This window comes from Opisthocomus hoazin, chromosome 9 (assembly GCF_030867145.1).
Source record: "Opisthocomus hoazin isolate bOpiHoa1 chromosome 9, bOpiHoa1.hap1, whole genome shotgun sequence".
NCBI classification, from domain to species: domain Eukaryota; kingdom Metazoa; phylum Chordata; class Aves; order Opisthocomiformes; family Opisthocomidae; genus Opisthocomus; species Opisthocomus hoazin.
In genome coordinates, this window is record NC_134422.1 from 30,014,695 (window position 1) to 30,039,353 (window position 24,659).

At 43.5% G+C, this 24,659-nt stretch overlaps 1 protein-coding gene across 3 annotated transcripts in view; it reads left to right on the forward strand.

Moving 5' to 3' along the window:
• The window catches only part of PARD3B (par-3 family cell polarity regulator beta), a 433,237-nt gene extending 408,853 nt beyond the window's left edge, over positions 1-24,384 (forward strand). For 2 of the 3 annotated variants that reach the window (XM_075430672.1, XM_075430673.1), the window contains one exon: positions 22,809-24,384. In XM_075430672.1, coding sequence (XP_075286787.1) covers positions 22,809-23,163 — 355 coding nt within the window. In that variant the 3' untranslated portion in view covers positions 23,164-24,384. The remainder of the gene's footprint in view (positions 1-22,808) is intronic. The other variant, XM_075430677.1, reaches the window with a different exon arrangement.
• The last annotated feature ends 275 nt before the right edge of the window (positions 24,385-24,659 follow it).

Here is a 24,659-nt window from a genome sequence, read left to right on the forward strand (position 1 = left end):
TTGTTTCTGAGCTTGCTTTTATGGAAGTCTGTCTTAATGTAAATCATAGTCTTGCCAATGGCAAGCTTTGAAGAAACCTCGTGTTCGAGGACACATTCTTTTCTGTGTTGATGGAAAAGCTGGCTGTGACCAAAAGCAGACTGTCAGACACAGAGGCGGGACACTGGTGATGAGTGTAGATCAGAAAGCTCAGCCATCTTCCTGGTAAGAAATGCTGATTCCAGAGAAAGCTAATACTGCAGAGTTTCTCTGGAATCCTCATATTATTGAAAAACATGCATTTTTGTTGAGAAAAGGGGTGGGACTGTAAAGGCAGTAAAGAGCATTCGGAAATAACTGCTGGCATGGAAAAATGAGTTCAGGCTGTATAGTTGACTTCAGCTGTATTGCTGTGGGTGAGAGGACACCACTAAGCAAACTGGTAATTGGCTCACAGGAATATTTGTCTTAAATGTAACATGCATCTTAAAACTGGTAAACATATAGGTGTATTAAGGAACTGGCCTTGCAGTACAGTGGCAGCACATAGTCTTGCCGTGCTGGAAGCTTCTGTTCAGATCGACCATGCAACCTGCACTGCTTAAGGCAGTAGCTAAGCTAAAAGCAGCACATCCTCCACTGCTGGGTATGAAGCCAGAAAGGAGATTTTAATCCCCTTGCCTGAGCCCTCCAAGACCTTCTACATTGCTGCATCAAACTAAATTTCAATTTTGATCCATCACATTACTTTTCTAAATGTATTTACAAAAGCACCTAACCTAGAATTAAAATGTTACATTGTGGACAATTCATTACATTCTTCAGAGGTTAATTATTTTACTGTTTAAAAAGATTATGCCTCTTTGTAATAAAAGTATACATACAAAGTTTGTTCTCAAACCGGCAGATGGAAGAAGAGCCCACTCCCTTTCCTTTTGGGTTAGCTTTGTCGCTGTGATGCAGCATTGTTAAATCATAGAACCTTGGGGCGGGAAAGTTTTGGACTTGTTTGTTCGGCGGGGTGCTGCGGCCTCCCTGCTTTGTGCTGGGCTGGAATGGCCAGGTGGGGGGGGAGGCTGGTCCGCAGCGCGGAGGGGGACTGCGACCTTTGTCCTAGTGACCGCCGGAGGGAGCAGGACGACCCCTAGCAACAAGTACACGCAGCTGCAGGAAGATACCAGGATGGGCTATGTAGACCGTCTGGAACCTTCTCTATGAATATGTATTAGGAGCAAGGAGAACCTATGGCAAAGTCCAGAACTTTCTGTATGAATATGTATTAGCAGAGCGTATATAAACTGGGGAAGGGGACTGGGCGGGCACGCGCCGTTGGTGGAGCAGGAGACTCCCCTGGCCACCCAGCGCTGTTTTTGCCTGCTTATTTGCTTGCTTAAATAAATTTGGCTTTAATAAATGTAACTGGCTCTTAGCCTTTATAACACTCTTTTTTTTGCTAAGTCTGAAATTACATTATTTCAGTTTCTAGATACTATGACAAATATTTTTTCTGCTAGATTTTAAGAGCCAAACCTGCAAAATGCCTCCCCTTCGGTATATCTATGCAGTGATCATTTATGCTGTCTTTTAACCTCCCTTTCAATAAATTAAATAGATTGAGCGCTTAGGTCTTACACTACAGAGCATGAAAACAGCATTGACTCAAGGGGCCAGAGTCCCCATGCAGTCAATTTATGAGATAGCCTCTAGAGTCGAGTCAAAAACATTTCTAACTCTTTGAATGAAAAGCGAAGTTATTGTAACACCTACGTCGTGAAGAGATAAGGTTCCTCAGACAGAAGGAACAGATGACATACCAAGTTTCATTAGCTTTTTCTTGCACTGGAGTGTTCTTGCCTTTATTTTAGTCACCCAAGTTTATTTCAAAATGCAGGATTTCAGTAATTTAATTGAATCCCAAAAACGTCATCAGAAAGTGACAACACAAATCAGAAGAAAATGTTAATTGTCTATTAAATAAGAGTCATCATTCACCATTGTCTAGCAGAATCTGAAATTAATATACTGACATTACTTAAATATGTATATAGTGTGTTCTCCTGGCTAACAAAACGAAATCACAATTTTAGTGCAGACTATAATTAGCTGCAAATCAACTTGTCAGAGCATTCCCAACCTATGGGAATTGACTAACCAAGAAGTACAGATGAAAAACCAAGATTTTAAATCAAAATTCCCTGCTTGTTGGTTTAAATCACAATTAATTTTTTATCTTTAAATCACTTTGACTTAACTTATTCCATCCTACATTGCAAAAAGTCTGTCCCCCTCCTCCTTTTGTATACTTCATTTACATTCCTCGTGGATATCCAACAGCATTGACCCAGCTGTTCAGTCATGGTTATAGCCGTCAGCTAAGGGATGGGATGTCCTGGTTGTTTTTTGGTGTTGACCCATCTGCCCTGAGGAGTGCCATGTGGTGGCACAGGAGTTCTCAGTAACAGTGGCAGTGTTGCTCTGTCCTGTAATAGTGCTGCAGATCTGCCAAGTTGTCTTCCAGGGACCTTCTTAGAGCTCAGCCACTTCTTAGTAACAGTCTGCCTCTCGATTTTGCACTCGTCCTCTCTTCAGTTGACTTCCTTACATGGCTCTAGTGAATTTGCATTTTTCTTTTCTTTTTTTTTAGCCCAGTAGTCTGCTTTATGGCAGGTAGAGGTTGGCACTTCTGATGCAGACTGCAGGTATCACAGGGAATGCCATTGCTGCCTTGTAGCTAGCACCGTTTAAATCAGAGCATCATTCACCTGGTTAAAAAGAGCATCTACAGATATATTTTCATAAATTGGGGGGGGCCAAAACTTTAATGGCAGCAAAATAATTTATCAGCCTGGTCCAGAATCACCAAAGTCATGGTCTGTCAGTGAAACCACATTAATGGACATATGTTATACAGTTATAAAGCAAACCTATTGACTTTTGGTGCATAATGTAATACACAATATTTTTAGTAATGCCCAGATTTTCCCTCCAAAGTGGTGGAAAACAGTGAAGGGCAGGGTGATGGGAAAATACTCTGTAGTTCTAGGTAGCTGAAAAAAGTCTGTATCTTCCCCCATTTCTCATATTGATTAAAATTAAGAGAAGAGGGTCAAGAGAAAGATTTGAGAACCAATTGTGAGTGGTCTTTTTTAATTTTTCAGTGTAAGTCATGGTGTTTTTAATATCCCCCTGACAACTGCAAAACTAAGAAGACTTGATAATTTGGACTCTTAAATAGGATTAGGACTAAGTAGGGCACAAAAATGAATGGCCCACATAATTTCGTCATCCTGGTCATGTGAAATATAAATAAGACTCAAACAGCATAGTCTACAGTATAGTTCGTTATTAACTTTCTCTTCTGTTTTAATAATCTAAAGTAATATCAATAACTCAGGGATATTTTTAAAATGCGATTTTTATCTTGACAGCTGTACTTTCATTGAAAATGCAGCAAAAATCTTATCTGTCTGTATCTTTCAATATGGTGATCTCATTATAAATGAAATATGTGTATGGTTTTAGTTGGATTTTAAGTCCTGGCAGATTAATTTAGAATAGTTTTAATGGAAATACTGGTCCTACTCAAGCACCCCTAAGATACATTGCAATAAACCAGCCAAGAAGAAATACAGGCCAAGAAAAATGATCATTCTTACATGCTAGACCACAAGCTTGGGAACCAAGCTGATGTGCTCATTAAGAGATTAGCTTAAATCCAATATCAAACAGTTTTAAGATTTGCTTAACTAACCTTACTTAACTCTGCAAGGTAATAAAATTGATTGCTGTAGAAGCTGCCCAGTGTCTCTGAGATGTCACAGAAGTCATTGTATTTCAAGAAGGAGAGAGTCCAAACCCGCAGCGGGATACCAGATTTATGCTACGTACGTGCAGCAGAAAGCTGGAAGTGCTCTGTTGCAGCTTGTTCTGGTTTATCTCAGTTTCAGTTACTCTGCTGCAGTGTGCCATGGTACTAATCTCACCCCAGTGTCCTATGTGAAGTCTGAAGGCTTTTTTTGTGTGTGGTGTCAAAGCACATTTGTCCAAAAATGTGCAGAGTTCATAAATAACCTGTGTGTACCTTCTACAGGGAGAGTCTTGGGCATTAAAAGCTGAGCAGGTAGGAAAGGGTCAGTGTACTGTAGACATTTCAAAAAATGGTCTTCTGTCTTGTGTCTTTCTCCAAGACTTGGCTGAAGGGAGGAAAGAAAATTGTAAACAGGATCACAATTACAGAGATCTCTTCATTGAATTCAAAAGGAAGGAGATTCAGTTGTAAAACACCTCCAGCTTTCTAACAGAACAGAAATATCAGTTGAAATGAGCAGGGTGCCTCTATCCAAGCCAAATTAAGTCTTTATACTGAAAAAGGATACTTTAGAAAGTCAGAAAGGTCAAGGTTCATGACATCAAATCATGGATTGCGGCTGGCAGGCCACCTCTATAATTTCCATGGGAATAAATAAAGAAAACTGAGCAAAGAAAATGTCTGCAACAATGGGGACATAGCTTGAAAAAAAAACACTAAAAGCCATATGTCCCAGAGGAATAGTTCAGAGGTGTGGAAGGAGGCAGACAGGGACAGGTTTTGTCAATTATTTGAAGTCAGTTAATTCCTCATAGCGAAAAGCCAGTTAGTGCAATATGGTATAGTTTAAAAGTCAATTAATATTTTGAAACTAATCAGCCAGCATTTTTGCAAGGAGATACTAGCTGGAGTAAATAAAAATATTTTCAAGTGTCACATTTAGAAAAAACGTGGATCTGGTATGGATTTTAGTGTATAATGAGGCATAAGGACCTCCCACTCAAACTAAGGGCACCAAATTCAGCTTAAAAATACAGGACATGGAGGAAAACATTGCCTTTGAACAAAAGGGCTTGAATTAATATTATAAAATTTAATGAAGTCATGGAGACATTGCCTCAGAAAAGAAAGCTGTATTAGTTATGCCTTCAGTGAGTGAAAGAACAAAACAACGGTTAGGGAACAAAATATTAATGAAAGAAAGAAGTGTCAGTACAAAATGGTTAGGTTGAGATGAAGGATCTGTGGAAAAAAGATAAGTGAATGCAAATTAAAAAGAAGATGATCAAATTAAAAAACAAAAGCATATGTCCCATAGAATGCATCAACAGAGTGATGTGCTGAGTGAAACCTGGGGAATAAGATGTGTGCTACAAAATGCAAATACATCCTTTGCGTTGTTGAGATGGATATTGAAATTTCTCAGGAGACCAGCAGGCTGGGAAGCTCAGCTGGCTCCTTTATAGGTACGGATATTTGGAATAAAAATGTTGCTGCTTATGTTGGATTATAATTCAGAACTGGTGAAAAAGTGTGGACTCTAGGCTGCAAAGATGAGGAAAGAAGTTTTTCTTGCTATGTGAAAGTTCATTATAAAGTTAGACAGCTCCACTGCAGCTCTTGGCTTTGGCTTTCGCTGGATAAAGAGGTGTGGAGGTGTTGCTGAAAGACGGTTGTCAGCGAACATGCTTTAAAAACAGCCAACAGAGGAGAAATGGAGGAAGCTAACAGCATCAGGTGTAAATATATAAGATTTTTGAGCATGTTGGATAAAGATTTTTTGAGTGAGCTTCCTGCAGCCCTCGCAGAGTTGTGCATGCACATGCTGTATCTTCTGTCATGGCTCAGCTAGGTTCCTGTAAGCAAACAGCAGCTTTGTGATGACACCCATTGCTCAGAGGCAGACTGCAAGTTAGTTCTCCATAGTCCCACTAATTCCCTTGTCTCCATCCAATCTTTGCAAAGCAGGCTCAGAAAAAAAACAAGAAAGATGTTAAAAAGAACAAGGAAGTTGCACTGTGACAATGGCAAGTTTCAAGCTTCTAATAGCAAGCCATTTAAAGTGAGTCAGTTGTAGGTATTCTTATGTACGTATTTAGGAAAGAGGAAAGGAGATGATGATGATAAAGTAGGAAGGTGAATTGTACGTGGACAGTCTTAATTGCATGCTGCAAGGTAATGACAGGCTGTGAAATCTGAAGAACTCAAATATAGTTCTGGGTTCTGTTACAAACACATAGGGGACAGAGTCGTGAGCACTCAGCATGCCACCCACTGAGAAATAAGAAACAGGGTGGGGGAGATGTGAGCCATGGAGAAACACAAGGGCAGTTTAAGCAGACCTGCGGTTGTTTGTTGTCCTCAGTGAAACCCTGCCTTGTGAGGAGAGAGCTTTTATATAAACTGGTGATTAAAGGAAAGAGGTATCTAATTTGGGATTAAGAGAATCACTGAAGAATTTAATAGTAAAAACAGTTGCTAGAGCAGCTGTTTCAACACAGCTCATACAATTGGCAGCCAAACCGCTTCCATTTCATAAGTAGGTGACATATTTAATTTCTCTGCACAGAAATTTCTCTTAAACACGTATCAAGAGAATACTCTAAATTCTAGACATTTTTGTCCAACTTTCTTTGCTCATATATTCACCTAAGGCTTTTATGTTGCTCTTCAATTATGACACTTTAGAAAGTCATGCTTTGGATGTGTTGATCCAGGTTGAGTAACACCTTATTCTGCAAGAAATGTTGTAGAAGCTAGTACGAGCCTGATCCAGAACCACTGCAATCCATGGATGTGTTCCTGCCGATTACAGTCAGCAGTAGGTTTAGACCCAAATGCGATCACTGTTAGAGCCTATTCCTTCATTTCTTTGCTGTCTGGGTTCGTCTGGCAGTAATTTGATAAACTCTGATTAGGATATTTGTCTTTTCCCCAGGAACTCCGCCCACCAATGTTTGCAGTCTCTCTCCGTATTGTGGAGATCCTAGAAAAAGAAATATATCTTTGCCTGCTCTCTCTGTTCTTCTCCATCCCATCCCATCCCATCTTACCACAGATATAAGCAAAGTACAAGCAAGACTTAAAAATTAATGCAAGTCAAGGTTGTTAAAGAACTGCAAACATTCGGATCACTAGCAGTTATGGACAGTAACGTTGTTAAAAGCAAATATAGAGCTAAAACTCCTCTTGTACCCTATTAGAGAAAATTAATTCCTGCTTTGTTAAGAATCTTTACCCAAATCTGCAGGCTTGGAAAAGATTGTATTGTTCTAGCATTTAATAGTTATGTAAATTAGTGCTAATTTTGTCACTTAGCACCTTTTCTATGCGAACAGTTCTTTAAAATATGGCATAAACAAAGCACAAGATGCACAGTGATACTGTTCTATCATTGATGCTTATTTGGGAAATTCTGCATCAGCTGTTGAGCGTCTTTACCACAGGTAAAGATGTTGTGGATGTGCCAGAAACACGCCAGCAAAACTTTGTAGGCGTGTGGTTGGTGTTAAATAGTGCATAGGCCACTAGTCAGATTTTCAACAAGCTTTATTTTGGAACTATGTTAAAGACCATAATGCATATGCTAAAAACTTTACAGTAGTGGTAGTGTCTTTGCTGTACTCGAAAACTTTGTCTGCCAAACGTAACTTAATCTGGCTGTAGAGATACTGATAGAACACGTACCTTCTGCTGGCTTCTGTCTGGTACTGGTGTGGTCTCCGCTAGTTCTGCGCTCTGTTCTGCGTGAGCAGATGGGATCCTACAGCTGTTTGAACAAATATTAGTTTTAAAGAGTTCTTCTGATGTGATTAACCATTCAATGAGGGGGAAAATGGCAGGAGAGAGAGCACCTAAGTAATCTCTCTGCTTCAGGCCTCTTGCCCAGCAAGATTCATTTAAATGTTTGAGCAGTGATGAGGTGGAGTCACGTAAACTGGAAGCTGTTCCTCAAGTCACCATGTTCTCTGTGCACGGAGTAATTGATAGCTCATGCACTTGCAACAGCTGAAAAAACAGAGCAGAACATGTAAACATGTCCACTGTATAACATGTGTGGGAAGCAAGAACAGGAGCATGTTAACTTTAATAGAAGTGAATTATCTGCCGTTTTTGTTCCACCCCAGATGTAATTCAGCAAGGAGATTGGATCTATGCATTAGTCTGAGACAGCACCTTGGAAACTGGCAGCCAGTTCCAGCCAAGGGCAGAGAGAAAGGGCGGTGAATGTGCGAACAAAACCCAGCCCAGGTTATCGAGTAAAACCCTGAGCCAACGGGGTTCCTTGGATATTGAGTAGCTGGCACTTTTCTTCATTTAAAGAAGAAAAATAGCCTTTGTTTTCCAGGTGAAGGGTAGTACTTTGAGAGCAGTCTGTTGTAGATCAAGACAAAATCTGGCAAGCAAAACCAATCTCAGCAGGATTTCACAGTTGAAAATCCATGTGAATGGCTTTTTGCTTGGATCTAGGTGTCAGCATGCTGTTGTACATACCCGTGTCTCATCAGATTTTGGTCCCTCATTTAGCATTTTTGTTATGAATTTTGGCTGTATCAGAGATGCTGTGCTTTAAAGAAAATGAATATTTGTTTACTGGGAACCGAGATGTCTTCAGTATAAAAAGAATGTATTTTTAGAAGTATGATATGGTCACAGTTTTTCCCTTTGTTCTGCTTTCTGAGGTAACAGTGATGTGCTCTTGAACTGAAATCAATCACCCAAAACAACAGTTGGGACAAAACGAGTAGAAAAAAGGACATACTAAGTCTTTCTCCCAAAGATCCTCAAACAGCAAACACACTTTACAACTGTACATTCGGCGATTAAAGAATTCCAGAATCAGTTAAAAGCTTAAGTGATCCCAGTAGCCACGCTCAGAAAGCCTGTGCGACTTTGCTGTGCGTACTATTTCTTACTGGCTGACTTGACTTCTGGTAGTCCTCTAATTAGCTTTGTAGGGGTCTCTGAAGGCATCTGGGTCTGTCACCAAGTAGGAAATTAGGCTGAATTTAGGCTGCCTGAATACACCCGTGCTGGTTTTGAGCCTTTTCTGTAAGTGTCTCTTCGCAGCATGGTGTGCTGCAGCCCCTCTGGAATGGTGCGTGGAAGCAGCTCGGTGGTGCAGGCTGTGCTGCCATACGGACCGCACCACGCTTTGTGGCAGAAAGCACAGAGCAGATCAGCTTGAAGCGAAAGGGAATTTGAAAAAAACAAAAAGGCGAATTCAGTTAGTAGGTTGAAATTGAGTTGGGGTTTACAGCTTGAATTATTAGGTATAGATCCATCAGAGCGCTGGAGCACCTGCTTTACCTTGACTACATTTTGCTTTTCAGTAGCAATCGTTTGCCTGGCTATCAGAGGCCTCCAGCAAACCTGAACTTAAACGAACATTGTGAAGCATGGGAGAAGGATGGCAGGCAGTCAGTGGGACTTACAGAGATTTCCCTTTTTCACTCCCTCCATTTTCTGTGGTTTAAATAATGTCTCCTTAATGTTGCGTTAATGCAAAGCTTTTTGTCAAATACCCTGTAAATAATAACAAGAAGGGTTATTTAATGAATAATCCAACTTTTTCTTTGAAGAGACTTGTTACTGATCTTAACTTGGAATCTCTTTAGTATTATTGAGGGGAATAACAACCTTAATGTCATTTTGGCTTGATTTCTTTGTGTGAAGGGCTGACAGCTCTCCCTTCTCTCTCGTCACCAAACATCTGAAGAAAGCTCTGTTATTGAGAGATTACTGCAGTGGTCCTTGGTCTTACAGAGATTTCATCAGCAACATTTCATTTTTAATGGACAATGGAAAATGTTCAGCTGTCCATTATTACACTTCTTTGTACACAGTCTAAAAATATAAATGGAAATTATAATTACATCTGTAATGCTGAGTCCCAGCTGAAATCACTTTAATCCCAATGTGGAAAAAAAAAAAAGTACAGAACCCTTAACCCTGGTCTTTTCCTCCTTAGACATTTCATTTTAAGTTGTACCAGTTTATACCACAAAATTTATACCACAAGTTTAATAAGTTTTTGAAGGGACTTTAGTATACGAAGACCATTTTGTGTCCTTAGAATGGTATTGCTGCTTTGTGCTTTTCTGACCTAGAAACTGGAATGTTCTTCTTGAGTAATTGTTTATATTATAGCTGCTTGATGTGAAATTTCTCCCTTTTACTTGTTGATCATTAAAAAAAGAGGGGCCTTTGAAATATTGCACAGTGCTTTTAAACAAAATCCCATTTTACTGGAAGTAGAATTACCCATATTTTTGTTAGAGAGAAACCCAACTCGGCATTAAAGATTTCACATTGAGGTTTGTAAAAGACGTCATTCTCCACTCACCATAGACTCTTGACTATATTGTGCTATTGTGCTTTTTACCTATGGGATTCAACTAGTAAGTCTGTCAAGGTTAAATATGTTTGGGGTTTTTTTATATCAACATCTGTAAGTACAGACATGCCATCAAGTATTTTGTGTTTCTGAAACCTGCGTCTTTCTGCAAACCTGGACTTAGACCAATATTTGCTTTGTTTTGAGTTAGCTTCTGAGGAAGAAAGGAGAGGTTGCTTTTATGCTGTAAGACCTATGGAAACTATTAATTGCCGCCTAACTGCAGCTTCCTCTGAAGCACCTGGTTCTGGTAACAGTCAAAGACGTGATGCTGCAATTTCGGGCACACTCTGCTACGTTGCCCCAGTTGGCACACTATTAATAATTGTAGGTGTAACATCCATGTAGTGGAGGTGTGCTGTTCGTATGGTAGAACATCTTGTTTCTTAGTAGTTGCATATATGTACCCCCCTCTAGATCATGAGCACTCAAAAAGTAAAAAATAAATTAACAGCATTTTGGTCAGTCTTTTTTCTGAATACCTGAAAGACACCATTGAAAAGGGATGTTTCAACGTGGAGTGAGGCCTTTCTGCAGCCCACATCTAGTACTCGAGCTATTTGTTTGCTGTCTAAGGGTGTCAGGCCTTAGCTTCCTGACTTCATTCCAGGATACAGATGTCTCATTCTCTCCCTGCCCTCTCCTCCCCTTTCAGATACCGTTCTGCTGTACAAGAGCCTAATCCAAAGCTCATTGAAATGCTTCCATTGACATCCAGAGGCTTTGGCTGAGGCCGAATGAGTCTGGGGCACGAAGTTCCTCATCGCATCAAGTTATTCCCTCTTCTCAATCTGGTCTCTAGGCAGAGCACAGATCTCTTTCCATCTTTACTTAGCTCTGCAAAGTATCTTGATGGGTTTTTTTTATGAACATGCCACTTCAAGTCTATCACACTGTACATCAGAATTATATTGTAGGAGTGACCTTTACTGTTCATTAGTGAATCAGCAGCCTAGCTTACTGTAGCTTTAAATGAGCTATATAAATTGGTTGTTATTTTCAGTGATGATTCCCTTGATTTGAACATACTAGAGCAAAGATAATTCTTTGATTGATTCATTATGTAAAAGATTGTTTGAAGTTAGAGGATATCTTTATTGAATTCCCCCCCTCCCCAGCGAAACGGAGACATGCTGTCTGGAATCTTTGCCAGGTTCTTACCACCTTCAGATCAGGAAGGGCTATTGCTTCTCTTTTTCTCACTGATGGCATGTAGTAGCCTTCCTGGGTGGTGATTGTGGTGGTGTTCATCATAATCTAAGCTGTAGCTGCTGACAGCATCGTTTCTTGCACATAAGACTCTGCTGCAGGTGATGGTCTTTGACAAATGATGTATAGATGGGTTCAAAAGAAATTAAGGTCTATACCTGGTGGTGCTGTCCAAAGCCTCTTTATCTCAATACTGGCTTGCCCCTAACTTCCAACTGCTGTGCTGTCACCTCTGTAAGGTATCACTGTTTCCCAGCTGTTGGCATCGCTTTCCCACTGCTCAGGGATGCAGTGTTTTGGTGTGCCTTTAAAGCATTTTTTTCCTGTCTTCTGTGTGCTCCCTCTTCCAGCTTCAGCATCCTGATGTCTGCTGTTCTGGGTACATGACTAAGCTGATACAGCTGTGTTGCCACAGACTGTGCTTGCCTCCTTAGAAGGTTTCTGTGCTCCAGGAACTTTGCTGTTGCAATTTTATCTTGTCATCTGGCATGCAGCATGGTGTGCAGATGGCAAAGAAGAAATTTGTTTAGAATCTACTTATCTTCCCTATTACAAGTGTTGGGGGGGGGATTGCACATAGATCTGGGATATTGATAATTGTACCAGTTCCCAAATAGCAAAGGATGCTGCATGCCCAGGGACCATGCTAGGAAGTCCTGCTGGATGCATAGTGCTGCCTCAGACCAGGAATACATGGGAGAAAATCACGTAGATCCAGTGGTGCCTCATGTCATCTTGGACTCCTTGCAGGCATTGCCAGGGCTGTTGCTGCTGGGGAGGAAAGCAAAGCAGAGAACAGTAGCCAGGCCAGGAGGGGAAAGTGGCAAAAAATGTGGTGGGAGCCGTGGGCTCTGGGAAACCAAACCTGAGCCTGGGGAAGGTGGGGAGGCAGAGAGGACAGCAGGCAGTGCGGCATCTTGCCCTGTTGTCACGTCCTCCCATCTCCAGCCTGTGATCTAACATGATGTGCACTGACTTCCAGATTTGGTTTTCTTGAAGAAATCAAGTCCAGCAAATGAAAAGGGGAAGGGGAAGAACTGAGCATGGAGGTGCATAAAAGTCAGCAGTTATGTCGTCTTCAGCTGTGAAGGGACCACATAACGTGTATATCTATAGGGTTAAAGTTAGTGCCATATACGTGAGTAAAAGCTCTGCCTGTGCTCATAGGGCTGGGTTACAGCAGTTGGGAGCTATATTGTGCATTTCCTCAGTGCAGTTCAGGTCTCAAAGCAATGTTACAGTGAAGTATTTGGTAGAGGTGGCGTGTGTGCGTCTCATTCGCACAAAGCTATTCTGCAGGCCGTGTTGAGGGGGTGTCTGAGGAACTGAGCAGATTCACGGCTGTGTCTCACCTCTCCAGAATCTGCTTCTGCTACCAGAATCTGGTGCGCTAAACCCTCATCATCTGAGGAAGTCAACAGCCTGTCCTAGGCTGCTGCCTCAGAGGATGGCAGCGACTTTGTAAATAAAGGAAACAATTGGATGATAAGTTCACACTTCAGCACGCTGCTTAACAACCTGATAACAGTTAATTACACACAGTATTTTTAAATGCAGCAACAGGGAGATAACTCATGCAGAGATGGAGCACAGGCACTGGGCCTCGCCACCGAAGGTTAACCTCTTACTGCCCACATCCCTAGAGAGTCCGGTGGCCTGCAGCTCCGAATCTCACCAGCTTTGAATGTTTCCTGGCTAGTAGTGACTCGGGGCCATCCACGCAGCATTTCCTCAGCCTCAGGCAGGGGCAGGGGGAAGCTGTGCTCAGCCCCTGTGGCTTGCAGGGCCCCGCTTTGAGAGGGCAGCCTGGGTGCTGGCAGGCAGGAGCTACAGGGTTGTTGAGACAACAAGGGTTGTCTCCACCGTGAGCAGCAGGTAGAGCCTGTCCCGTCAGCAGCCACTCCGCTTGCTGCAGCTGCACTGGTGTTCTTGTAACTGTAGAAGCTCTTAAGGAAGAAGCCAGCATAAACACAGCTGGAATGGGCTGCAGTGGCAGGGACTCGTGGCCGTCGGCAAGTCATGGCAGCTGCAGTCGGTGCTACTGCTCTCTGGGCACCCGGTGGGACGTTTCCGTCTCTCCTAGCCCAGTGGGACTTAGGGGTTTGACCCTTGTTATTTAAAGCTCGACTTCAGGACGTCTGCTTTGAGAGCATCCACAAAGTTTGTGACTTAATGCAAGTCTAATTAGCTGATCTGCCTATCCAAATCTGGAGATTTACACACTTCTATAGAGGCAGCTGTAAAGTTGTAACTTCAGCTGTTTATCATGCCCTGAGCCTTTAAATCTCAATTATTAAAGGAGGTGTTTAATGGCTGGCTGGAAAAGGGGTGGTTACCAGAGTGTTAATGGAGTGCGGCAAGCCAGGAAATCTATAATCTAATGCCTGTATAGAAATGAATGGTTCTAACAAAAGAAAATACGGGAGGGAGGATGTACTTACAGGCTGTTTGTGCTGTTTAGGAGCAAATCAGTACATGAGCAGTAGGGAAACAATGGGGACTGAAATACTGCCTGAAGAAAGAAATAAGAGCTCCTTGTTTTTAAGGTCCCACTCACCCGCAGAAAGCAGCCGTCGTTCTCCTCTGGAGCTTGAGCTTTGTCTTTGCTGCAAAGGGGGAAAAAAGGGAACGGCACACCCCAGTGAGTTTAACAGAATGTCTGGACCCAGAAAGAAATGAAATGGAGGGAAAAATAACCAGCTACAATCAGTTTCAAAATTCATTTTCGTTTTTTATTGAAGCATGGTTTTACTACCCAGTTTGTGCCATTGGAGGCAGAATTGACAGACATGCTTCATCATGGCAATGGGAGAAAATGCTGCAAGGAATGCTTTAATTTAAATGAGAGATGCTTTAAAAAAAAAAAGGGCCTAAAAGCTTGGTGATAACATTAATAACCACTTTTTACAGGTTTTTACTAGCCCACTAAAGATCAGACAGCGTGTTAAGATCCCAGCGGCTGAATAGTAAAGACCTGGGCCCAGGTTGTTATTACTTAGGAATATTCTTTTAATGACTTCTGTTATTTGTTGAAAATCATTTGAACAGCACAGCTGAATAATCGCCGTGCTTTAAATTCATTTCACGTGAAAAATGAGAACATTTGATAGTATTTGGGTTTATGTGTCTTTGAAAGCACTTTACAAAAATGGCGTGGATAGCAGTAGTGCTGTGAAGGGATGGGCGAAGGGAGCAGGCTTCCTCGCTCAGGAGGAGCTCTCCTGGAGCCTGAGCGGTGTGTTTGTTTCCTTCGAAAGAGGGGTTTTGACTATGGCAACAGAATTTCTTTTAAATCAAATTAAAATCTCCTGAACTAGCACAGGACCTTTAATTTCTACCCTGATAGCCTCAAAAAAAGCAGAGATCTGCAGCAGAGGTTAGGGTGAGGCAGAGAGATCTGGATGGTGTTTGTGGCTTTTGTGCTGCTGCTGTGCTGGGGCTGGTGGTGGGCTCTCGCCTCTCCACGTCTCTCTCCCTTCTCACTGCTGGCCTGCTCTTGAGGGAAGTAGCTGGCTCTTCTCATGGCAGGGGTAGGGGGGTCCCCATGTCCATTGGAGCTACTGCACATTAATGCAGTACAGATACTACCGTAAGAGAGATTTCACTTAAGCATCTCGCCCCGGTAGTGGCAGTTCTGCATGTGTTCAGTACCCCTTCGTGTTAGTTGGAATCTGCACTGAAATGCAAAATACAGCTGAGAAAGCTAAACATTTGGTTCTCTTGCTGGCTTGAGATGCATACATCCATTAAAAAGAAGTTTTCTCCCCTCCAGTGTAACTTGGCCGGCATCGTCTCAGAAATGTGATGCAAGAGACCAAAGGCCAAGACTCTTTTAGTCTATAGGAAGAGCTTTCCGCCCCTGCTGATCTGCAAAACAAAAGACCAAAGGGACCTTAAAATCTCAGCCAGGTCTCTCCCCAACAGAGCATGGGGGTTCCTGAGCAACAAGCATGACTGCTTAGCATTGAGAGTAGGTTACCAATGCCAAGAGGTTAATGACTCACATGGTATTATGTTGTGTTGAATAATGAGTAACATATGAAATGACACATGTTGTAATGACTCGCTACTTAAAGTACCAATCTACTTAAGATCCCCTTAAGCTTGAAGAGATCACAGAGTAGCGATGTCTTGTTCAATAGGTGTTACTTAATTTTAGGCCTCCTGGTAGAAGAGATGTACCATGCCTGAGAGCATATGGACAAAGCAAGTGGGGAGTCAGGTAGGAAGGATTATAGGACTAGTTGTTTTGAATGCTTATTGGGCATTTAGACAGCACCGGCTAGCATATTCAGGTTTTTGTTGTTGGTGGTTTGAGGTTTTTAATCCTGATTATCACAGTTCCTATATTTGTAGGTTGGATTTAGGGAAGGAAAGAAAGGGGAGCTTTGCCTGCAGGGTGGGATTATCGGAAGCTGGTCTGAGATCTGCTGTGGCAAATAAACTGATGCCGGAACAAGGAGCAACACGATGTTCATAGCTTTGTATCTGATGGGAGGGAGTTTGATTAAATGGCACTCTAAACTCTGATGTTAACCAGTCTGTGACATAGTTTGCTCCATTAGGGATTGAGAACAATCAATTTGCTTGCGTGCAAAATAAACTGCTCATGCTGTCATAAGAAATCTTATATAATCTTATAGTTAAGTTTTAAACCTGTCAGACTACTGTTTTCCTATCTTACAGTTGTTTTTGCAGTCTGCTTATCTGCATGAGGAGCTAGTATCTGACTAAACTTTGTGCTTGGTCCTGGATGTAAAAACAAGTGGGACACCTAAAGGTCTCCAATTGCTAAAAACTGCCCAGGGAGCTGCTGGCGCCCAACATCTCCCAAAACGTGGCCCTCTGCAAATAATAAAGGACTTTGTTCTCCAGCCGCTTTAAGGCTAGGCTTCAGCTGGAGTAATATAAATATGTCTATGCACTTAACTTCTGGGACTGTGGTGCTTTCGCTGTTTGTTTCTAAATATTCCAAGCTGTAATACTGTAGAAAGAAAAACTGTGCATATAAACTCATGTACAGGCCAGTCAAGGCCACTGTTAAACTTGCAACTCTGCATACAAGGGAAGAGAATCGGGCCTGCCAGCATTGCATCTGAAATATACTCTTGCTTGAGTTTCAGACAAACTTGTTTGGAACCATCCTTCTCCAAATCCAAACCAAGTATGAATTCTTTAAAGAGGGGGGATATTTTTCTGCTCTCTTTTTCCCCCCAGTAATGCAGGTCATGAAATGATCATAATTTTTATGGGTCTGCAAAGCCTATAGAAGTCAAAGCTATGTAATATACATTGCAAAGTGTTCTGCTAATCCAGTCCAACCGCAGTCGTGCCTGGCCCAGGGATGAGGGTCTGGTAACTGGAAACCTGACACTGAAGGAATTCCAAACACAGTTCTCAAACTAAAAACAGCTCTCTCCGCATGGCATGTGCTACATGAGAGCCAGGGATTGTATTCGTTTATGTTATCTGATTTTTTACCCTTGCATTGTTGATAAAAGAAGAGAAGAAAGCACCTCCACCAGCTCAGCCCATAAATAATCTGTGTGGTGTGTTTGAGGTTAGTATGACATTGCTAGGCATCTGCTGCCTTCTGAGAGGTACAAGCCTCTCTCACAGACAGCAGCCACTGAGCACTTCCGTGTGCTGCAGATTCTTCCCAGCACTAAGATACCAAATTTGATTTCCTGTGGCTTTTTAAATGCAAAACCCGTCATTTGCTATAGGAAGTACTGGTCTGAAATGGCAAAGAGTATTTGTTACAGGAGTATCTCACCTATTAAGACAGAGGCAAGCTTTAATGAAGCTCAGTCAGGCAGTGATTTTTTTTGAAACCTGCAGTGATTTTAAAAAATATTTTTTTTTATTTTTAAGTTATACGTGCATTGAATATTAAGCAACAGAAGTCCTTAGTGCCACTGCCTACAAACAGCACTGAGGTGTCTTTAATACCGTATCTGGAGAGATAGGGACTACGTGGTTTTTTCAGTCAGTTGTTTTTAGTGTACGTTGAGAAGAGCTTTATAAAGACACAGTATAATGTATTTGATACTGTAAGATTGTTTTCTTGCATAATTTAATTCTTACATCTGCCTCTCCTTTCTTCTTTAAAAGTAGATCCCCCTGGCTGAGAAAAAACAGCCTGCAATCATGATGCATACAATAGGAGTTATGCAGTGAGAGTTTGGACACAGATAGGACCTTGTTGCTTTCTCCTGTTCTTTAATCACAGCCTGAGCTGCCTGATGCCATCACCGTGAGTCTCTGTGTGTCTTGCTTAGACATGAAAGAGACTGCAGCCAAATGTGGGCTTTCCATTTGCCACTTAGTCTGTGGCTGTCTTTGAAGTTTATTTCAAGAAGGACTCCCTGACAAAGTAAGAAGGCAGTTTTTCATGTGAGATTATATCCCTTGCAAAATATTCCCTCAGCAGCGAGGAGGAGACAGTGATGTAAGAAGAGAACATTCCCTTCCTTGCTTTTTACCAGGTACTAAGAGGGTGACCTCTGTGATTCTCCCTATAGAACAGAGGCAAGAAAAACTCTTTGTCATGATGAAATACAAACCCCCAACATGATCGGGCACAGCATGAACAGCCAGACCGTCATTTTGCTTTCCTTTCCTTTCAGATAACCCAAGCATGTGTCTCATGGCTGATGTTAAAGGTGACCTGCAAATGGGGGTTAACAATGAAACACAGTAAACCTGAAATGAAATGGGGTTTTTCTGGTTGTTTTTTGAAGCATCAGCTATTTAGGCCAGTCTACCCTGTGAGATTCTCCACAACTGAAGAATTACTGAAACGGGGGCTTTAATGGGAACTTGCAGAAAGCAAAAAGTGTTTTAGTTAGGTTTTTTGAGACCTACAGATACCCATTTGACTTCAATGACTAAATGACATTTTGGGTAAAAGAAGCCTTTCTTAAGTATTCTGAATCCTTTGGTTCAGTTTGAAATAAACACAGAAGCTCTTAAAAATTCCACAGCAAAGCCAGAATATATTAGATTTTTATATCCTTTGTGCTTGGAAGGTAAATAAACCAGCGGTAGAAAAACAAACTACTTCAGACTTTGCTTGTCATAGAGAAAATAACAACACATGTACTGTTAATTGAGCATCAGTCATAAGTTCCCAGCTTTATTTGGACAGGGCTACTTTGTGCTCTTAAAGCTCAAAATGGATCACAGATCTTTACGTGGTGAACGATTTAGAAGATAAACTAGCAGAGCTGCTAACCAGCACATGAAATAATACGGCGAAACATGTTTGCAGCTACCTCGATGTGAGCTGTAATTTCTCTGCAGGGGAAGGTGAGATTTCACTTCCTCACAATAAAATGAACACCTGAAGGGGTTCCTTGCCTGTGCCATTTCTGAGGAATGCACTTTCACACTGCCCCACCAACTTCGCTCCTTTCTTGAACCTGGTGCTTCTGCCTCCCTTGCTTCCACCACTTCCTTCAGCAGCAGCCTCTGCTTTTAGCCAGACCTGCCGCAGTGATGCATCTTCCACTGGAGCCAGCAGCGCTGAACTATCAGCAAAAACACTTTTGGAGCTCTGAGATCAGTTCCTTCCCAGGATGTTGTGTCAGCTTCCCTACCTTCTGCCTGCCATTAATTTCACTGGACCCCCAGGTCAAACAACTGGCCAAAAATCTGGACAACAGCTGACGGTCAGAACAGCTCCTGCTCAGCATGTCCTCTCAGAGGGCACGCTCCTGGCCTGGTCCTTCTGAGTGGTTGGACCTGCTTGACCCAATTTGTGGATTTTTGATCACTCCCCTGGGTCACTGATTTTCCACTTGAGGTTATTGGTTTGACCCCCAAACCGTGGGTCACTTGGGAGGTGTGATATGGCCCTGTGAACTCTGAACTCATCAGGAGCCAACAAAAACAGCAAGGGAGGGGAGAAGAATTTCATTAGGGCCTCCTCAGAGGTGGCAGCGTCTGCCGAGCGAAAAGGCAGGGGTTGTTTTGCTTCTTGCAGAAACAAGCATAGCGTCTGCAAGAGGCTGCCAAGTAGAAAGTGTTTGGTTTGAGTTGTTTTGGCAATTCCTTTAAGGATAAACAACAGCATAGACTTGTACACCATGAGCTATCAAGTGAAAATGGTGTTGCTTCAGAGAAGCCCTGCTCTTCCTTCTGGGAACTGCCCCCAGTGTCCCAGACTTACTCCTAACGGTGCGGCATTTCTGCAGCCGGAGCATGTAGGTGTTTCTTCTGCCTTAAAAAGGTTGACTTTATGATGGTTAATTTGACACACCTGGGGAGAGAAGGGCTGTGTTTTCCTGTGTTTTAAGACTCGTCAGAAGTTCATGGAGACTCCCCAGGCTCGTTGATTTGCACTGTGAGCAACTCTCCAAGAAGAGACTTCACAGGGCATGGCTGGTAGGTGGGGGAAAATGAATCCTCGGGAAATAACTCAGCTTCAACGTGCAGCGCTGGTCATAGAAGGGAAGAAAAGTGTCCTCACTGTAGCATGTGTATCTGCATGTGTGACAGCCTCCAGGGGGGATGTGCTGGAGAGTGTGATGCAGCCACGAGGAGATCTTTCATGAAGTTTCCCCCTCGTCATGCTGCCCTGGGGCAGCCTTTTGGGCAGTTACCAGGGTTTCCCAAGGTTTTACTCACGCGAGAGTTCTGGTAATCATTGATTAGACCACTGCTTGTATTATTGCCAAGGCTGCTAAAAACCTCACATACCTTGTGTCTTCCCAGGGCTTTCCTAAAGGATCCACGTGAAGTGGATTCAAGCCTTGTCTCTGTGTACAACCTTTCCCAACTGCTAAGCCCTGACTCTGGGGAAGACACTTGAAAATGATACCACTTATGGGTATTTGACCCCTACAGAAGGGAACCTGGTGCTAACAGTGAACAGCTTGGATATTTCTTTACTTTTTAAAGAAAGATTTTGCCCTTCCCACATGTTCCTCTCTGCAGTTTGTGTACACAACCGGAGACGGTATTAGCTGTAAGGGAACCAATGGTGGATTTAGTTTTGTAACATTGGTAACAGCAGCAAAGACCTGGTGGCACAATCTCAAGCAGCTTGGGTACATGCCTCAGGTCTGGCATGCTTGTGCTTTGATTGCTCAGGCTCATGCTCACTGCACAGTCCTAGGTCAAAGCTGCCTGAATATGCTTCCCTCAGCACAATCACAGCTTCTGTGGCAGCAGTGTCACACTGTCTCCTTGAACCGGACTGGCTGAGTTTTCCTGGAAACAGCTCTTTTAGCTGGGTGGCAAAACGCATCCCCCTCTTTTCCTGCAACATCCAGACCTCTTGTGTGAGTTGAGGGATGAGCTGTGTGCTGAAGGCTCAGTAGATGATGCTGGTGGCTCAGTCCTGTTCTCAACAGTCATTTTGGTACCAATTAATCTTGAGTTTGTTATTGTAGAGTAATTCAATTTTGCAGTTAGAGCTCTGTCCAAAAGCTACCTGGCTCTTCCGTGAATTCTGGATCAGGTTTCAAGCTCAGTCCCTTTTTGATGTGATCCACAAGAATTTGGTTGATTATAGCTGCCAATGAGAACATCTTAAAATCTAATATACAGGATTTGGAGCATTATCCTTATGTTAAAAGGTGATGGGTTTAAGTTTGACATTTGTTCCTGTTGGTTTGCTGCTTGATACAAAGCAGTTCCTACCATTGCGGAAGCCTTGTATGATTAGAAGTGCGGTTTTGCGCACAGAGGAATTAAAAGCTGAGTGTGATGGGACTGACTTGTGAACAAGTCTTCATACAGAAATACATGGAGCAACTCTTTGACTTGCTGTGGAAATTAGGCTTTGTTGCAAGGCGTAGTTGTGTGAGCAGAGATAGCAGTTGTCTCAATACATGTGGTTAAGAGTCCTTTTAGTATCTCAGAGGGTGGCTTCAGGCCCTTCAGCACTTTGTCTGGACTGTCTCACCGGGAAGGGGGAGGGGGGGGAAGCCAGGAGTGCCTGTCTTTTATAATGTTCTGTTTTTAAAGCAGAAAGTCTCTGGGGAGCATAGGGTCCTTAAAGTCCAAGGCCTGGAATTCTTCCTTTTGCTCTTTCCATTTTAAACAGGAAACATTTGCACTAAGTTATTCCAGGGGGAGAATTGTAGGTTCATTTCAAGGCAGATAATGTTTGTTCATTGCCTGTGTCCATGATTTACCCCATGGGCTTAAACGAGTGCAGCAGAAAACCACATGTTTTGTTTTACTTCATGCAAAACAAGTTCCAGTGGAATCTGGGAGCCCGGATTAAGAAAGGGGGAGCGTGCTTTAAAAATCTCTGTGTGAACAAAAGAGAGGCATTGACAAATTGTGAACACCTGATCTGCTATACCAGAATGATGACTTTTTTAATAAATCTGTGCAAAGAATATTTAAACAGTTGATGAGTTCAGTCTCAAAGCCACAGAGCAGGTGTAATTGATTCATACTTTCAGCCCCTGTTTTGGGTCAAAACTCTGCCGTCTTCCATCAGCTCTCACTCAGAGAGAAGCTTCCTCAGCAGTCAATGGGAGGTTTTGCCCAAAGTGCAGACATTTGCAATCAGACTGGCAAAAACTCCTAATTGAGTTGAACTTTTGGGGATGCTCTGGTGACATGTCTGTGAGAACAATTATTTTTGCCATTTCAGAAGTATCACAAGTTAAGCTGTACTAGGAAAAAATGTGAATGCTTCATTAGTGCAAATCATGGAATTAAGATGCAGAAAGCTACAGAGAGGGCTCCATGGCACATCCTCAGGGATGACATGTTCGCATGTCGCTTTTCACGTGAACTAGAGCTTGTCAGACCCATACTGATCCTGACAAGTTACAGGGCTGTTGTAATATCAGGCCTTCTAGATCACAGGAGTTTTTTTTGAAACCCCATTGGCAGCTCACCCATTAAACACAGGTATTGTAGCCTGGCATCCCTCGTGTTTCTTCCAGGAGTTCCAACTATGGTGCTTGGAAAGTTTTACAGTCTGACATGTTAGGAAAAAAAATAGTGGGAAATGGCTTGGAAAGCGTGAATATTTGTGCATGTAAAGCTCGTGGGATTTGCAGCCTTGCAGACCCAACTCATCTGTTTATCCTCAGGCTAGATAAGATTCAGTCAAACATGCATTGTTTAAAGGAGCTTTGTTTCTATTACGGCAAGTGGATCACAGGAGGCTGGCTTTGGGAGCTGAAGGGCTCTGGTGCTCCCACATTGTGAAAGGGCTGTGATGTGCGCTGGACCCTTCCTCCAGCGTCCTGGGTGTTACGGACTTTTGTAGCATGCAGGTGGGAGGCTTGTTATCCTTCAGAAGTTCTTTTGATTCATCTGGACCTGTCACGCTTGAGGTGGTATTTCCTTTCCCAAAGTAAACGTATATTGTGAGTACAATAATGTGTCACTGGCCTAGTAGACTGCCTTTTTATGTGCTTTTATTATGTTTTTCCTCCTCAGGCGTGGACCTGCAGAGCCACTGGAATATTTAACAGGGCCACGAGTAATATACAAAGAGAGAGATCTTCCCTACTACCGAGGAGGACAGCCTGTTGTCCACCCATCTAAGGGGAACTACATCCGTGCACCGGACACAAGAGTGGCAGAATTGAGGTACCCCCAGTACTACCCAGCCCAGCCCGTCACAAATCAGCATAAAGGACCCCTTCGGCAGGATGTGCCACCTTCCCCTCCTCAGTCCCACCGTGCACCAGCTTATAATGAAATTGTCCGACACCGTGGGACCAGTCCAGACCAGTACCAGTACAAGCAACAGGATCCCAGGCAGAAGAACCCCATGACTGCAGCTGTATAGCCATGCACTGGACTTGCCAGCACAGCCCAGGGGGAATCCCGTCGGGTATCATCCTTGTAGAGTTGTTCCCAAGCGTAGCTGCCTGTAAGAATGGCACACGAGACCTGGAGTTGTTCTTACTGAGCTGGGCTCAGTGTAGGTGCTTTCTAACAGGTGAACTAAAGCCACGTGAGGTACGACGTGTTTTAAGTATGTGAGGTACCAGACAGTTGAGTATTTTTTAATTCCTTTTAACAATAGAAAGTGGCTTCTGGAAACGAAGTGCAACACTTAATACACCTCAGGGCTATTTACCGAATTCAGTTACACCTATACACTACGTTGCTGTCTGTATAAGGGCAGTGGTGTCACCAGAGTTTTCTTCAGGGTGCTGTTGTAGAGCTTTTAAGTGAGAACACAGCACGCAATACGGACTTTGGGCAGAGTTGGGGATCTTGTGTAACCCAGTGTGTGATTGTGAGTTGACAAGGGTCTGCCACAGAGGTGGCGGCTGCATTCCAGGCACGTTCACACCAGCAGCTCTGTGCTCTAAGGATGCTGCTGTTCCAGATTTGTAATCTGGCCTCTGTCTTCCTCGTTCTGTGTGGTGGCGGCAGCATTCATCTTGCAGCCTTCATTTTTTGCAGTTTGTGTAGCAAGGTTCTCCTCTCACTGCACCTGCTGCATTTAGAGTAAGGCGAAGAGCTTTATCCGCTGTGCTTGGGCAGGCTTGCAGAGGAGAAGGCAGCCACCTGAGAGGCGTGCGTCTGTAGATGTGCGTGTGTGTGCTTGTGAGCATTTCTTAGTTATACAGTGTGCACTCGTTAAATGTAAACCCTGGAGATCAGATCCTCGGCTGCTGTCAGTGAGTGTCGCTCTGGGGGTTTCAGTGGAGCTGGCCTATGAGAAGTGGCTGAGGAGGCGACCACGGGCACGGACTCCATAACTCGTGTGAAGTTGCTGTATCAGGTGCTGCCTCGGCCTCCCCGGCCCGCTCTGGCCGGGGTTTCAGTGAAGTGCCTGCCAGTGGCGATCCCGGCCCTGCTGAGCCTGCTGCTGCCTGAAGGCCCCGTGGGTGCTGTGCCATCGGGTGCCGGGCACCCGCCATCCCCGAGGGAAGCTCCGCCGCGGGCAAGTGCCAAACTGCTCCAGTCCCTGCAGCCAGGCCGGCGGGGAGGGGGGCTTTTCGCAGCAGTGGGTGGGGGAACAGGCGAGGGAGGCTTTCAGGACCCAGAAGGAAGAGGAGAGAATAGCTGCTTGTAGCAAGTGTTTTGCAGCAGTGCGCGGGAGGGCAGGTGCGGGTGGGGAGAGGGGGCCAGCAGCGCAGCGTTGCTGTGGGGGGACAGGGCGGTGGGCAGCCAGCCCGGCAGGAGGGCAGAAAGGCACGTCCCCAGCCACAGGGACCTGTGCTACCCAGCCCAACAGGGCCGTGGGTGCTCCAGGGTTTGTCTCGAGGATTGTGTCACAGGGAAACCCTGCAGTCTCGCCACTGAGAAAAACTTTTTGTGAAGTTTCCA